At 41.5% G+C, this 17,487-nt stretch overlaps 1 protein-coding gene across 3 annotated transcripts in view; it reads right to left on the reverse strand.

Annotated features, from left to right (window-relative positions):
• Positions 1–2,925: 2,925 nt before the first annotated feature.
• The window catches only part of YES1 (YES proto-oncogene 1, Src family tyrosine kinase), a 64,707-nt gene continuing 50,145 nt past the window's right edge, over positions 2,926–17,487 (reverse strand). For 2 of the 3 annotated variants that reach the window (XM_084849769.1, XM_084849768.1), the window contains exons 5-12: positions 16,045–16,148; positions 15,798–15,947; positions 15,364–15,519; positions 12,251–12,430; positions 11,363–11,439; positions 10,871–11,024; positions 8,672–8,803; positions 2,926–6,854 (exon numbers count right to left, since the gene is read on the reverse strand). In XM_084849769.1, the coding sequence (XP_084705895.1) occupies positions 6,646–6,854; positions 8,672–8,803; positions 10,871–11,024; positions 11,363–11,439; positions 12,251–12,430; positions 15,364–15,519; positions 15,798–15,947; positions 16,045–16,148 (1,162 nt within the window). In that variant the 3' untranslated portion in view covers positions 2,926–6,645. Of the gene's footprint in view, positions 6,855–8,543; positions 8,804–10,870; positions 11,025–11,362; positions 11,440–12,250; positions 12,431–15,363; positions 15,520–15,797; positions 15,948–16,044; positions 16,149–17,487 lie in introns of those variants that run through there. The other variant, XM_084849770.1, reaches the window with a different exon arrangement.

A 17,487-nucleotide genomic window follows, 5' to 3' on the forward strand; every position in this document is an offset into this window, starting at 1 on the left:
TTCAGGAGTGCCCCTTCATCATCTAATCCCTCCTCATGTGGGCAAGTGTGGTTACTCAGTAGGAGGATGAAGGGAAGGCATTCAAAACATGCTCAAAGGAACTGATTTCTTATGATCCAGGAACCTGCTTTCTGCATAATAAAGACGTTCCAGGACTGATCCCCGATTGAAAGTAGCTCCAACCTGAAGGACACGGGAGGAGCAGTTCTATGCACACACTTACTTGGAATGAGCCCTTTTGAAATCAATGGGACTTGTAGGACTGCAACAATCATTAATGATAGGCTAAATCACTACAAAGCTTTTAGCAGACAAAAGAGTGCTCCTGCTTAACCCTTTAATAGAATAAAGAGTGCCCCTGCTTAATCAAGCAGCATAATTTTTAAAAACGTTTTAGCACAAGTATTTACAAAAGCTGCCCTCTACCATGGGTGGCAGGTGCAGTCAGCAGGGATAAAATGCTGGGGGTTAGGGTGCGTTCAGATGGAGAGCTGCTAGCACTGTCAGAAGGCACTACCAGTTATTCCATTGTTTTCTCCTTAAAGGATTGCGGTAAGAAAGGAGACAGAAGTAGGCAGCAGTGGGAAAACACAGGAGGGTTACGGGTTGGAGCCCCCATAAACTTCCATGCATGAAGCAGGGTGATGGTGTGCAAAAAAAAAAAAAGCCTCATCCGGAAGCATACTTTATCCACTGTGGCAATATTGCTGCCCTTGAATGGCAAACAAGCACCAAAACTGTCTTATTCAATTTTATTATATTTTAAAAGCAGTTTTGCACTTTGGCAAATGTTCAGGAATGGAGTGTGGCTTCATCTCTCTTGTTTCTAAAGCAGAGATTTTGGGAGCCATGAACTAAGCCCCCCTTTCACCTGCAAAGTGTTTTGGAGGCAAGGGCGTATCTCAGAGGCACTAGTTTCAGGATGCAATCCTATCCATGTTTAGGCAGAAAAAAAGCCCCACAACTCCCAGCGTGCTGACTGGGGAACGCTGGGAACTGTAGGACTTTTCCCCATCTAAACATGCATAGGATTGCACCCTTAAGTCATTGTGGCGCATTGTCTCTAGGCCAGGCCCAGTTCCCCCCACCCCCATTTCCAAAGCAATTGATGGAGGTTGGGATTGGATTTAGAAATAGTCTGGTGCAATCATATTTCAATGATTCATTTCTAGATCAAAGGATAGTTACCGGGGTTCAAGTGTTTCTGGAAACACCCTTTGACTGGACTGCTCTTTCCTCAATCCCTGATGTGGATTGGGGTGGGGTGGGGGGTTGCTGTTAGTGGTAAGGACAATCCTATTTGCACATACCCAGATAGCCTCCCTCAACCTGCTGCCCTCCAATGTTTTGATTACAACTGACCATGCTGCCTGGGGCTGATGGGAGCTGAAGTCTAAAACACCTGGGTTGGGGAAGGGTGATATATGCCATTGTTGAGCCCTGAAAACAGGTGCCACTGCTGAGCTCTCCTTTAAAACCTTCCAGATGCTCCAATATGAATTTGGGCTCCCACCCACAGCTGCAAGGCACTCCTTGCAGCTGAAGCATGAATGTGGTTCGGGCTGGATGCACTGGGGCATCTGAAGCCCCCAGGTTTACGGACTGAGCTCGAATCTTTGTGGGGCTGGTCTGAAATCCACCTTTACATAGCTGCTGCTATGAAAGAAGCCAGCCTTCCAAATTTGGATATCACCAGATTAAAGTGAAATTTAGAGCTAGAAGTGAATGTAGCACCACCTCAGAAGAACTCTGCACTAGCCACTAGAAACTTTAGCAATGTATTTGAGGCTGCCTAGTACATATAAAACCCATTTGCTTTCAGGTCCTAGAGTCTGGGCACAGCTACCGATGTGTATCCTCAAGGGCACATCTTACTCACCTGAACCTGCCCAATAGTCATCCCCTTTTGGGCTGAAGCTTGCACCAGGGTTAACATGATATTCAACTTCTATAAATTTCAGGGGATTCGTGCTATATTTGGTTGGATCCCAGTTGACTGCCCTCACACACACGGCTAACGAGGGCATTTTCAGTGCTAAAAATGTGGTCCTCAGGCACTGGAAGGCCAAGTACACACTTAACCATGAGTGCTGGATCGAAGAAATGCTAACACAAGCACAGAGTGATTGGTGTATGTGAGGTGTGGCAATTTGAAAAAAATGATAGCAGTTAATGCATAAATTGCTCGTAAGTCACAGTATAATACAGTTGCATCATCCTTTGGTGATCACATTTATGTTTAATTTAAAATCAGATTAATAGCAACTGTTTACAAAATATCACCCTATGCAAATTATTTAGTTCATCATTGATCTGAATAGGTTGTCTGTATTTTTAGTTAAAACAGGACTTAAAACTGTCTTCATACCCTGGCTGTTCCATGAAATAGAAGGCAAGAGTGCAAATCTGGCATAAAGAAAGAGGACATATGCCAGGGCTCAGCCTCAGCACCTATTTTCTTTGCTAAGGTCCAGTCCTTAACACAGGATATGGAGCAATAATAAAAATGAAGTTTTCTGTTTTGTTTTGATCTTTTAAAGCTGATATATCTGCAAAATGTTTTGATCTAATTTCACTGGGCTATTATGTATATTAGCCACTACTATTCAAATTACCATAGTACTATAGTCTACTTAAGTTAGGTTCAGAAGTCACTTTCAATAGCAAACATTGTGTGCACAAATATAGTTTTCTCATTTAAAGTTTATAGGGAACTTGTATGGAGGGGCAGTGTCCTGCATAGTCTAAAGTACAAATTTTCTCTACCGTAGCTAATAAATACTAAGGTCATGCTTAACCAATATGGTATTTTTAGGCTCCATATCATGTCTAGAGGGAATAGTTACATTAGAATTTGACATATATCAAGACAAAAATGAAGTTCCACATACTGTTAAATGAATAACAGAATCGCTATATGGAGGAATAGAGTTCTGTTTAAATTCCCATGAAGATTAACCATCACTACACAGTGATTACACTTTGGGAAGTTTAATTATGCAAAAGTAATAAAATATTTAAAAATATTTAAGCTTGTGAACACAGCATGAATAGGAAAACCAAACAAAACATGAAAGGTTACCACACAATGTAGCTTCAACAAAACCGACAGGCAAGGCTCGCAGTACAGTTTTGATCAGAAACGTTACATAATTGTTTCCATTAAAATAATATCAAAATCATTCTTAATTGATTAACAATGATTACAGTACAGGAAGTGCTGAAAATACAATAAACCGAGTAGTTGAGAACATGTAAAAAATTGCATTATCATTTCTGACGTTTAGAAAACAGTATTCTAGCAGTTCTACAGTCTTAATATACAGCGGCACCTCTATACATTGGAGATGCTTGGACTGCCTGCACAATATTGACTGAAGAATGTGATTGCGGCAGAAGATATGGGACATAATACGCAAAACGGCATTTAAAAAATGAACTGAGATTGCACGGAAGTAGTGGTTGACAGATTATGCCCAGTGGCACAACCTTTCAGGATCTTTCCCTCACAAGTCCCAATGATACAAACAGGAGCTGCACAAGAAAATGGTGGCATCCATTCTTTTCAACTGGGGATTGTGCAAAAACTCCTAGTTTATTGTGCTTATCGCTCCCAATCCAGTGGGGGACAATCCACGTTTTTAAAAATAATCTCCATCACTAATGCCAAGAGACTGCTGTGGGGTACGAACTCCTCCACAGCCACAACACAGCTCACAGCTGTGGGAATGAGGCGGAAACCTTGAGATCTGCACACAAAGCTACTCCGTGACCTTCGCTCTACTTACAGAGCCCTCACCTGGCCTCTCTCCCTTTGTTTGGGTTGGGGAATATGGTCCAGGCATCACCCACCTCTGATTTGTTTGGTGAAGGGCTGGAGCAGGGAGAGTATCCACAAGTATTACTGCACTCTTGGGTCTATATCCCAAAAATCAACGAGGAGTATACACATTAATACAAAGTGTGGCTAATGTAACGAAGTGCCTCATACACATGTAACAAAGTAATCATTAGTGTTTTCCAGTCAGGGAAAGGGGGTGAATAGTTCAGAATGTGTTTTATGGAGATTCTTATGCTTATAGAGCGTCTCATGCGCACTTGATACAGAGATAGGATTGACAATTTTTTCCCCAGAAAAATCTCTTAATGCTCTAGAAAAAAAAATCTTAAAAGTATATCATGGCATTCGCAAGATGTACTCTGTTCAAATCTGTTAAAAAGAATGCAAAATTAAACAACATAATTGAGATTACAATCCTCTTGAGCTTTAAAGTTATGTCCCCATTATGAAGGCTTAACAAAGCCATTTGGAAACCTATCAAATTTTTTTTTTAAAAAATAAGCTTCTGTAATTACAGTGAATTTGATTTCAAATAAATCCTGCGAAACAAATTTAACACCATGCTTTATAAAAATAATTACATTTTAAAATGTATTACTATTTATAAAAAAGTGTGTGTCAGTCTTGAGTTCTTATATTTGCCAAGATAAGCTCACATCAAAGTCTTGAGGTAAAATGCTATCAAAAAAGAAAAATAGATATGAAAGCTAATCTTGTAGGCCTTTTTAAAATACATAATCATTTGTCAAGAACAAGCTCCTTAAGTTAGTGTTTTTTTAAAACATTTTCTTACTATACAGATGTTGTTACAATGACATGTTCTATTCGTTAATTAAAATCCAATCAATACCATAATAATTTTCTTGCATTTTGCATTATTACATAAACATAATTGCATTACCCATAATTTTTTTTTTAACATAAAGCCCTTTTAATATTTCAAAGTTGAGGATGTAGAGATGGTAAGGGGAAATGCAACATGATTGCACAATTTTATTTAAAAAATCATTCTGGAAACAGAATTCAAAACTCCTAAATGGTTGTATTTGTTGCACCAGAACTAAATCTGTGTAATTTGTCTGATAATATGACAACGATCACAATAATTTTCACAGAAACGTTTTGCCGCGCAAAGATATTTTGAGTATAACTGGCAGATTTTAACAATGCCAACAGGATGTTATTGCTTGATATGTCAGAGGTTATGGTAAATCTTATTCCTCAATATAGCTAGGGAAAATATGCATGTGGAAGAAGCTACTGCACTCGTATCACTAACTGCATGAGGAATTGCATGTGCTGTCTGATCCAACAGTTCGGGCTGTACATGCATAGCCCTAAGGGGAAAAAAACCATCTAACTCCTACCAGTCGTTGGGACTTGAGAGGAGGAGCTGGATTTAGGATCTCAATTCCCCTTCCTCACCCAACAGCTTATTGGTGTAACTTTGGCTTTTTAAAAAGGGCTGCACATATGCAACCCCTGCTCTCCATGCATGCTCTGTTAGGGTAGAGTCAACTGAACATAGTACATGAGAGCTGGGCTGACTGACCATCAATAACTTGCCATTATTAGCCCAGTAGTAAATATACTGGACTGGAACTCTGCAAGCAGGATGATCCTGTGGGTAGAAGGGGGGAAGAGGTGATTTTTACTGATTCCCCTCCCCCTATGTCCCAAAATACATGCTCTGGGGGGTCAGGGGACCCTCCACAACAGCACAGAAGGTAGCTGCCTCTGCCAACAGAAAGAGCCTTGCTGTTTGTGGAAGGTCAGCTCTGGATCAGATCCATTGGATCCCTCAGCTTTTAAAACTTAGGAGTGTCTTTTTAAGAAAAGCAGAAGTGCAATCATGCAAATCCCTGAACTCAAGACATTTTGGAAGCACTCATAAATATTCAACACATATCTCTCTTTTCCAGATCTGTCTCTTCTAGAAATCCCCAAAACACAGAATTGGGACACATTTCACTGGAAATTTCATTCTGAAAAGCTGCATCTTGAAAGATTAAGAGGACTTTCTCTTTCCCTCTGATTGCATTTTGTGGTTTCAAGTTTAATAATATACTCCATTAACAAAGCCATATAAAACATGAACTCATCTTATAGTTACCTTCATCATTCTTAATTAAACTATGCAAGAAAAAAATAAGTTCCCATATGCTACTTTCCAGTTACATTAACATAAAGTATCAACACAGTGCATTATGCTCTTCAGTTCCACTACTGAGGTCTAGCATTTAATCAAGTTTATCATAAATCATCTGCTTTTTTTAAAGAATAGTTTTCCTATCCTAATTAAATCAATGTAAAATGAACCTCAAGATTAGGGCTGTATTGATCTCAATTTTTAAGAAAAAAACCTTATTTTACTCTGGACACAGGACGTTTTATAAAACTGGAATTAAATTGTTTGGTCCCGAAAATGTTCTTTGTTATTCCTTGAACATTTCCATTGTTCATGTTGCTTTTAGCAGTATAGCTAAAATGTTAGAAGAGGAAAAGGAACAGATTAGCAGCGCCACTCCTGGTAACGATAATGCTTGCTTACCACACCATTTTGTCAGTATGCTTCCTTTGGACCCTGATATAATAAGGGAGAAAAAGACCACATCATTGATACATTTGAGTAGAACACTTTAAAAAGTGGTTTTGTGCAACCATATTTTGGAATTCCAGTTTGCTAGCCATCAAGAGCATGCAAATGGCGATCTGCTTTCGTTTGAGTCCTTCCAATCAGCAAATAATTTTTTTGAAAGTATTTTACATTTGGCAGATTTGTGCATGGTACGTAGGTGATTGGCTTATAAATTGTCTCCAGGCTGGTACTGTGGTTCTGTAGCAGTAAAATAGTCTTCTAAGAAAGATTGAATATATTCAAATGTTGGTCTTTCATCAGGATCTTTCTTCCAACACAGTTTCATTAATTCATGGAGAGATTCTGGGCATCCTTGAGGACAAGGCATTCTATAGCCACGTTCCACTTGTTCCAAAACCTCACGGTTCACCATACCTAAAATTGTACAACAGGTTTTGACATTTATATTCAGCAGCATGGAAGAGTTTTTATGAAGTTGTCAGTGCTTTTCTGGATTCTGAGTACTTAGGAATAACAGACCTATCCAAAATAAGATAGCACGAGCAGAGCCAGACTGGATTAGGTCAAGGGTCCATCTAGTCCAGCATTCTGTTCACAGTGGCCAATCAGTTGCCTGCTGGAAATCCACAAGCAGGACATGAGCACAACAGCACCCTCCCACTCATGTTCCCCAGCAACTGGTGTACATAGGCATACTGCCTGACACTGGAGGTAGTATTTAGCCATCAGGGCTAGTAGCCACTGATAGACTTGTCCTCCATGAATTTATCTAGTCGCCTTTTAAAGCCATCCAAATTAGTGGCCATTGCTACATCCTGTGGTAGCAAATTCCATAGTTTGACTATGTGCTATGTGAAGAAGTACTTCCTTTTATCTGTCCTGAATCTTCCACTAATCAGCTTCATAGGACAACCCCAGGTTCTAGTATTATGAGAAGGGAAAAATGTCTCCCTATCAACTTTTTCCATACTTTGCACAATTTTGTACACCTTTATCATATTGGCTGGGTTCAGATGTAACAAACTATGGTTTCTTTAGCTAGCCAGCTAATCCCAACCAGCATGGCTAATAGTCGGGGATGATGGAAGTTGTCTGGACTTTCCCAACATCTGGGAAACCAAGCTTGGGAAGCATTGAGTTAAACTATAACTTGTTTTGATGTCTAAACCAGAACCCATTCACAAGCTATGGCTTGTTTGGGGTCAACAAACCAGGATCTGAAACGAAGGTTTGAGGCTAGTTTAACTATTGCTTGCATTAACTGTGGTCTCTTGTTGTGTACACAATCAGACATGTCTCTCCTCCCTTGGAATCTTCCTGGCTACACAACGAGAGGGCAGAGTAGCTGAAAAATGAAACCTCTCCAGGGTCCCTGAAGATCTCACTGGTGTTTTCACTGAGCTTCCCCTTTTGCTTCAATCTGCCTGGTAGCAGTCTCATTTCCCTGCTCATCATCTAGCTGTTAAATGTAGCTTCTAAGGAATAGGACTAAGTTCAAGGTGGTTTCTTTTTGAAATTAGCAGCAGCATGGAAGAGCACTCTTTGCCTTCCATCCTCAACAACAGCTTGCTGCTTTAGGACTGTTCTACTCTGCACATATTCCAACCAAGCTGGAGAGAGAGAGAGAGAGAGAGAGAGAGAGAGAGAGAGAGAGAATGAATAGATATGGGTGTGCAAATGCCATTGGTGCCTCGTGAATGTGAAAAAGTGAAACATGCTCTCAATCAGTCATTCCTTACCCAAGATTTCCAGCCTTACCATCACTTTTATGATCAGAATATTTTGCCACTTTATTTCCCCTTCCACCAGTCTTTCTCCTCCCTCATTGATCTCTTTAAGGAGACTCCAGGATGTCCCTAAATAATTATCTATTGTTCTTCTTCTGTTTAAAACCTATCCATCCTTGAGTATTTGTTCCCAGATCACAATGCCAACTATTGCTTTTAAAAACACCATGAAACGAATAATTTATATCTTATTATCTTCATACAGCAAAACAACCAGATGAAACTTGCAGAAACAATCTTTGGTATTTTTAGTTCATATGTGAAAACCAAACCCAATATAGTTCAGTTTTGAAAATTACAATTTTTAAAAAGCAGGTTACCTACCTTGCACTGCAGGAAGTGATAGACAGAAAATGCATACAGTGACAGTGGAGGCACACTGGTGATGCTATAAACAACAGTGACATTCTTATGCAGACCTGTTAAGATCTTTTTTTTTTTTACCTGGGTATGGAACACGACCCTTTGTTACGAGCTCTGTCAATAAAATGCCAAATGACCAGACATCAGATTTAATTGTAAACCGACCATACAATGCAGCCTCAGGTGCTGTCCATTTAATTGGGAATTTGGCCCCTAAAAGAGTAGAGAAAAATACAAAAGAACCCCTCTTCTTAACATCAGTTATTTATAATTACCTTTTAAAAAGATGGTTTTGGTGGAGCAGTACTTAGAAATCTCATGTGGGAAAGGATATGTTGAGAATCCTTCCCCTAGTTGTTATAATAGCACTGCTTATATAACAGATAATAACTGATCGGGATGTTGCATAGGATTTGTTCCCCTGCCCCCCATTCCCCAGAAAACTGAATTTGTTCTGATAAAGATGTGGAGTGTGCTTTGCTTGGATGCTTCTAAAATTAGGATTCAAATTGTAAATGCTAATGTAGCATGTTGTGACCAACTGTGAATTTGTTTTACAAATATACTCTGTAAAGTTTATCTGTGCTGCCATTATATTTAAGCAGGGATCAATAAATTTTACCTGGCCTTCCTGGCTAACTGAAAATTTGTTGTTGCCTGGTCCCCCCTCGTCCGAGGGCAGGGTCTTCCCCACAACCTCCTGCTATGTCTCAAATACAGCATAACATCGGGGGATTCTCTCCTCTCTTCAGCTCTAAGCTTGGAGTAGGTGGGGCACTAAACAAGCCCCTGCCCCTCAACAGTTCAGAGCTGGAGGGCAGAAGAGGAGGTTTGTTTTGCTTCTGCATCCAACTGGTGACCTAAGGTCAGAGTGTTCCCTGGGCACCAAGGCATCATGTGCCTGTGTCTCCCATCTCCTGCTCAGAGCGGGAGGGAATGAGAGGTGGAGGTATGTTAGCTTGCTCTGCACCTGTGCTCGGATGAGCACAGAGGCGAGCCGATGTGCCTCCACCTTCAAGGCAGAGGCTTTTTATGGCTCTGCCCTTGCGCCCAGAAAGGGTAGCGCCAAGTCTTCTCCCAGGCTTCAGCTGAACTTTGAGGCCCAGGAGGGGTAGGGTTTATACCCTCTCCTCTTTAGCTCCAAGTTCAGAGGAAGCTTTGGGCTCATCTCTCTTGCCAGAACCTTCCTCTCCTTTCACTCTGTATTTACCTGTCAATTAAATAGTTATTTTTCTATTCTTGATCAGATTAACACACACACACACACACACACACACACACACACACACTTGCAGTCCTTGCATAGCCTGGCTTGCTAAATCATATTTATTGTGCTCAAGGACAAAACTCGAAGAAGTCTAGCTGAAGGTTGATGCGGTTCATTGAGTCAGTGCTAGCCTAAGTGCTGTGTGGGAGATTGCAAAGTGAGTAACACCTGATAATGTACTGTTAACCTTACTGCTGTCAAGGCCAAGGTTGTTCTACTTACACATTCAGAAAAAGCATGTGAGATCATCTTTCCTAGCTGTAGACTGCAGATGAGAGAACTGCCTTTGAAAAAAATATTTCACCTTCTAAAAATTCCCCATAGAAAAACAGTACATGAAAGGGAGGGCTAGGCTATAACCTTTCCCCTTGGTGTGCTTATGCTCTACATGGGGGGCACCTAAAAAATTCAACCCCTGCTATAGTCTGAAGTGGCTCAGTGCTGGAGTGGCTGTACTATGTGGCTTTGTTGAATGTGTAGTCTGACTCATGCCATTTTGGGGGTTCCTACCACCGTCTTCCACTATGCTCCTTTTCAAGGAACCCCTGAATGTTCAATTGTGTTATATTACATCTTTTGAAATGGACTTGGAAAGGAATCTTTAAATGATTTATTCTGGAATGTTGCTTTTTAAAGGATCAAGGTTTATCCTTGGCAACTCTGACTGTTGGAAACTGAATTTAAAAACTTCAGAAAACTGAGTTTCAGAACTGTGTTAGCTTTCTGACCATCACATTCTTAGACGTGTCACATATGACATTCTAAGTCCTAGAACCTGTTAAAAAAAACACCACTTTTACAGAATAAAGTTCAGCTTCTATTGCTGACAACTATAGTAAGTGGAATAGTGATGGGGGATGCACACACACACACCTCCGAAGGAACTGAAATGTTATAAATAATGCAATGTTAATTGACTTGGCTTGGGTTGATCAAGAACATAGATGTGATAGTATGAATTGATTCAATAGCTGGAACTACGTTGGTTTGTATAGTAAATATATCTGATATACCTTGTCTGGCAGTGTACTCGTTGTCCTCTATCAACCTTGCTAAGCCAAAGTCTGCAATTTTGCACACCAGGTTGTCCCCCACAAGGATGTTAGCTGCCCGGAGGTCTCTATGAATGTAGTTCATTCGTTCAATGTAGGCCATGCCATCTGCAATCTTTAAAAAGTTGTATATTAACAAAACAGTGTTCAGTTCACCAAACATATGCTAATGAAAATGATTGCTCCTGTTTAGCTATATGACTTACATATTACAAACTTAAGACTGATACTATATACTTACCATTTTTAGATTCAACAATGTATATATTTTGTTCAAACACATACAGTAGCCGCTATTACTTTGCAGCAGAATTAAATAATTGTAAGTTTAAATATCAATACACTACTTAGAACAGAAAGCTATTTTCATTCTTTTCTACATGTTATCTTATGCCATCATGTTGTAACATGATAATATCTAGCAAGACAACTTCCCTTGATTCAAACAAGTACCTGAGCAGCCATATCCACCAACTGCGGAAGCTTTAAGTATTTTCCTTCTCCTTCCTTAAGAAAGTCTAATAAGCTACCTGCAGAAAGACATTAATGCATTAATTTATGTACAGCTGGAAACTTCTAAAAGGAATTATTAAAGGAACATATAAGTTCTAGACCGCTTTTTCAGCTGTGGAATCTGTCATCATAGATATTATTTTTTTCCCAAATCATAGTGTTCCTTTAATTCAAATACAGCAATGATTTCACACAATTTTGCATGGGACTCATTTCAAAAGATGCTTTTCCTACTGTAGTTGCCTAAGCACATTTCAGAAACAAAATTCTGACAGAATCAATATAACTATCAATATGTGTGTGTGTGTGTGTGTGTGTATGTGTGTGTATGTGTGTGTGTGTATATGTATGTGTAAATATATATATTTTATATATATATAAAAATGCTAATATAAGTAGTAGAATTTCTTTTATTTATCACAGTGAGAGTGTTAATGTTAATTTGTAGCAACTTCAAATTTAGTGGCTGAACATGCCCCAAAAAGAAACAGTCTCCACAGGTTTATGAGACAATTCTATATATCAGATGTATGCTAATTAAGAAGTGACCTATGCAAATGGATGTGAACGTAATATTGGTGTATCTAACATGTCTTGGGCAGTGTTCAGGCAGGGTTGCTTCAGGACATGCCAAAATGGTATTTAGTGGGACTTGACCCAATTGGACTTGTTTCTGGGCCAAACGGCACTACACTTTTACCAGAGTTTCCTGATAAGACTACAGTCTATTCTTTTGTAACTAAAAGAATAACTATAAACTAAACAATATGACTCACAAAACATTACCATTTTTATATCTTTGACTTCTGTCTAAGAAGAAATATGTACCTTTTGTCATGAATTCAGTGACTATGTAGATTGGCTCCTCAGACACAACAGCATAAAGTGGAACAAGTTTATCATGCCTTAATTTCTTCATGATCTGAGCTTCTTGTAGGAACGCTTCTGGCATCATTGTACCAGGTTTTAGTGTTTTGATTGCTACTTTTGTAGTTCCATTCCACGTTCCTATGGAAGCAGCGCATTACACAGTCAGATATAGTAGAGAGAGATTCCTAGTTTTTTATTTATTTATTATTAAATTTATTAATCGCCCATCTGGCTGGTCACCCAGCCACTCTGGGCAATGTACAGCGTAAAATAAAACAGTTTAAAACAATACAATTCTACAATAAAAAGGTTTTCTAAAATACCCTAACCCACCCCAAATGCCTGCCTGAACAACCACATTTTTAATGCATGATGGAAGCTCATTAAAGAGGGGCATGGCAGAGTTCCCTAGGGAGGGAGTTCCACAGAGTGGGGGCCACCACAGAAAATGCCCTCTCCCTCATCCCCACCAGTCTAGCTGTCCTGGCTGATGGGACAGAGAGAAGGCCATCCGAGGCTGATCTTGTTAAGCGGCCTGCCTGGTGTTGCTGGAGGCGTTCCTTAAGATAGGCTGGGCCGGAACCATATAGGGTTTTAAAGGTCAAAACCAACACCTTGAATTTGGCCCGGAAAACAACTGGTAATCAGTGCAACTCCTTCAGCACTGGAGTGATGTGATCTCGCCTGCAGCTGCCTTTAATCCGGCGAGCCACCGCGTTCTGTACCAGCTGCAGCTTCCAAAACGTCTTCAAGGGTAACCCCACGTAGAGAGCATTACAGTAGTCTAAACAAGAGGAGACCAGGGCATGTACTACCGATGGGAGCAGATGGACGGGAAGGAAGGGGCGCAGCCGCCATATCAGATGGAGTTGATAACAGCGCTGTCTGGCTCACAGCTGACACCTGAGCCTCCATGGACAGCTGGGAGTCCAAAATGACCCCCAGGCTGCGGACCTGGTCTTTCAAGGGTAGCCGTACTGCATTCAACACCAGGTCAACATCCCCCAGCCTCCTCTTGTCTCCCACCAAAAGTACCTCGGTCTTGTCAGGGTTCAGCTTCAGCTTATTCCTCCCCGTCCAGCCACTCACCGTCTCCAGACATTTGGACAGGGATTCTACGGCCAACCTTGGTGAAGATTTGAACGAGAGGTAGAGCTGCGTGTCATCTGCATATTGATGACAGTGCACCTCAAACCTCCTGATGATAGCCCCCAGCGGCTTCACATAGATGTTAAATAGCATCGGGGAGAGGATGGAACCCTGTGGCACCCCACAAGTGAGTGGCCATGGGTCCGAAACCTCTTCTCCCAGTGCTACCCTCTGGTACCTGCCGGAGAGGAAGGACCGGAACCACTGCAATACGGTGTCTCCAATGCCCAACCCCTCCAGGCGGTCCAGGAGGATACCGTGGTCAACAGTATCAAAAGCCACTGAGAGGTCGAGGAGAACAAGGAAGGAGCATTCGCCCCTATCCAGAGCCCTCCTCATATCATCCACCAAGGCAACCAAGGCCGTTTCTGTCCTATGCCCAAGCCTGAAGCCTGACTGAAATGCGTCTAGATAATCAATTTCTTCCAAGTGTGCCTTCAACTGCATCGCCACCACCCGCTCAATCACCTTGCCCAAAAATGGCAGATTTGAGACTGGGCGAAAGTTGTTCAGAACTTGGGGATCCAAGGAGGGCTTCTTTAAGAGTGGTCTTATCACTGCCTCCTTGAGGACTGATGACATTCACCACCACCCTGATCCCCTCACCCAGACTCTCTCTGCAGCCCATAATGAGCCAAGATGGGCAAGGATCAAGTAAGCAAGTGGTCAGCCTTACAGATGAAAGCACCTTGTCCACTTCATCAGGAGGAAGAAGCTGGAACCGATCCCACAAAACTGGTTTGCCACAGGCCGCCTCTTGCTCACTAACTGTATCCACAGCGTGCGGAGTAATACTCCTAATCTGATCAATTTTATCTGCAAAGTGCCTTGCCAAGGCCTCACAGGAGGCCTTAGAATATTCCAGTGGTTCAGGAGCCACAGGACTGACCAGGCTCCAGACCACTTGGAACAGCCTCCTGGGACAGCACTGTGCAGACGCGATAGAGGCAGCATAATATTCCTTTTTTGCTGCCTTCACCGCCACGTGATAGGCTGAAGATACAGCTCTAGCCCGTGTCTGATCGTCTTTGGAGCGAGACTTCTGCCACCTGCGCTCTAGCCGTCTCACCTCCTGTTTCAGAGCTCGTAACCGCGGATTGAACCATGGTGCAGTCCGAGCCCTGTTCAGGGGGAGAGGGCGTTTCGGAGCCACCTGATCTAATGCCCCAGTGATTGCGGCATTCCAGCCACCCACCAGGGTCTCGACCGAGTGGCCGTTGGCATGCCCCAGAGAATCCCCAAGCGCGTTCAGGAATCCATTTGGATCCATAGGACGCCTGGGGCGGACCATTTTAATGGGTCCTCCACCCCTGCGGAGGGGTTGTGGAACCGAGAAGTCCAACGTCACCAGATAGTGATCTGACCATGACAAGGGGGTGGTGGATATACCCCCGACTTCCAGATCACTCCCCGCTTCTCCAGAAACAAACACAAGGTCTAGTGCATGACCGGCTACATGGGTGGGCCCAGTTAGAATATGGTGCAGCTCCCAGGCGGCCATGGTCTCCATGAAGTCCCGAGGTGCTCCTGTGAGGATGGCCTCCGAATGTACGTGGAAGTCCCCCAACACCAGTAAGTTAGGGGACTGCACACACATTATTAATTTAAATAAATAGTATTGTAGCGGTGTCAGTTGCTCCTTTTTAAAAAACTTTTTAAAGTTATTTTAGATCTAATGAAAATCCAATTTTCCATGTCATACGAGCCCATGAAGCTGCCTTAATCCAAGTCAGACCATTAGTCCATTCTGGCCAGCATTGTCTGCAGTGACTGGCAGTGGCTCTGCGAGGCCACAGTAGAGGTCTTTCCAGTTCTGCACCAGAAATCCCTTTAAAACTGGGAGGTCCCAGGGATTGGGCCCTTATGCATGTAGCACATGTGCTCTACCACTGAGCTATGACCCTTTCTCACGGGATACTTACCCATCCATACTTCACCAAAGCATCCTTGGCCCAGCTTAACTTCTAACCGCAAAGATTCTCTAGGAATTTCCCAGGCATCTTTTGCTAAACCCTGCGTCTGAGGTTTCACAGTTGGACACACAGTTGTTAATTTATGACACAGGCCATCAGCATGATCTGGTAATTACATAATTTTTTTAATAGTAATATATTTTAAAACAAGCAATTGTCTCATTTCCAGAAATTCATTTAGTCCAAAACTGCTTTAACATACATATATCAGGATCAGATACATCAAGGGCGCAATCATGTTTAGACAGAGATAAGGCTGGCTGGGGAATGCTGGGAGTTGTAGGCCTTTTCTCTGTCTAAACATGCATAGGATTGCGCCCAAAGTCTATTTTAATTTCCAAAGTAACATATGAAGCTGCAGAATTTAGGGAATTGAAATGTACCTGAATAGTGTTTGACCAGCTTTTGTAAAGATTCAAACTGTGCTCTCGTTGTTATGTAATATCCACCATTGTCAAGTTTTCTAATTTTGTAGTGTTTCACATTATCACCTCTAATCTCATCCCAGTCACGTATAGAGAGGGAATAAGCACCTAGAAAAAATATGTAGTTTTGCTTCTGTCAACGTATTTATAAACAAAATAACAACTACCTTTTGCTCTAAAAAATAACAAAATAAACGTCAAGTACCTTTTGTGGTTTCACTCTCTCGGACTAAGAAAATACCACGTTGGTTCCCAGGATTTAAAAGTAATCTTTCTGCATCTTTCCTGCCCATCTTACCAAAATACCATCTAGAGAATTCAAAGGGGGAAAAAAAATCAATATATTGCAATATTCTGGTTAATATAGCAGTGTAAAGATTATGTATATTACAAAACAGCCAACTGCTGTTTGTAATATGCCTCCGAAGTGAGGGCTGATAAGGCATTCATTATAACAAGGGCCTTCCATACAGATCCTGCTCCACCTCCATACCCTTAACATGGGCTCGGAATCTATTCCATTTAAACAGGAGCCACAGTCTGGTTCTGTATGCGTATGAACTAAGAACAACACAGGTTACTGAATAGTCCCAACGACAGTCTGGTCTTTCTTTCTCCTTGAACTTCAGTCCTCTCCTCCACTCCCAATCCCATGGCAAACTGCTTTTAAACCTGTGGAGAGTTTCAAAAGCAGCATGGCTTTTGAGGTTAATTTTTCAAAGAAAATAAGACGAAACTCTACTGGACTAGAGTAATCACAGGCGAGCCCAGGCAGCTTTTGGGTTGGAGCTTCATGTCATTTTGTTGTTCCCCTACCATGTTTTCCTATAAAAATGAATTTTAACATGGCTTCATTGCAGTTTTATTGTACTTTTTAAAGGTAAGCACACAAATACTATCTCATAAGGAAGTGTTATATAAAACTGTTTATTAATTTGGAAAATACATATTCATGTATGAAATATATATTGTATCCTATCTCAAATACTTTTGATTGGCAAAAGAAGTCTTTTAAACAAGCAACAAAATTAAGAATTTATGCAGCTGAATATTTATATATAAAATGCTATCAACATGATTTCTTCTTATTAGTGCTGGGATATGGAGAAGGTAGTAGTCCCTGGTTCTAGCTTCCATAACCTAGATGCAAAGGAGGGAAGACTGGAAATGGGCAAGGTTTCCAGAATTCAGATTAATTCAGAAAAACATTTTGGCTTGGAAAAAGCTCCCTGCCAGCCCATCACCCAGAGAACACAATTCACTTCCTACCATCACTTACCCAGAAAATGGAGGGAGCAGCAGTGGCAGTCATGAGGGGAAGGGAGAGGGGTGATGTTTGTCCCTTTCCTCCCTCCTTCTTTGTCTCCCTGATGCTCTCCCCCCACGTCTGTCCCTGCTACCCCTTTACCACATACATGACTGGAAAATGGAACTGTGTTTTGTGAGTGGGGGCAGAACTTCACCAGTATCATTAGAGGAGACCCCTACATCTTCCTAAGCTATCTATGCATGCCAGAGGACTCAAGAGAGCAGGCGTGCCTGATTAGTATTCCAAGCCAGTGTTGGTGGACTCCTGTTTACAGCATTTCAAAAATGCACCGATACAGAGAAGACATTGCTTTTATCCAAGATTTAGACGACAAAAAGG

Source organism: Heloderma suspectum, chromosome 4, assembly GCF_057233095.1.
Source record: "Heloderma suspectum isolate Gila_16-S chromosome 4, 16-S_ref, whole genome shotgun sequence".
NCBI classification, from domain to species: domain Eukaryota; kingdom Metazoa; phylum Chordata; class Lepidosauria; order Squamata; family Helodermatidae; genus Heloderma; species Heloderma suspectum.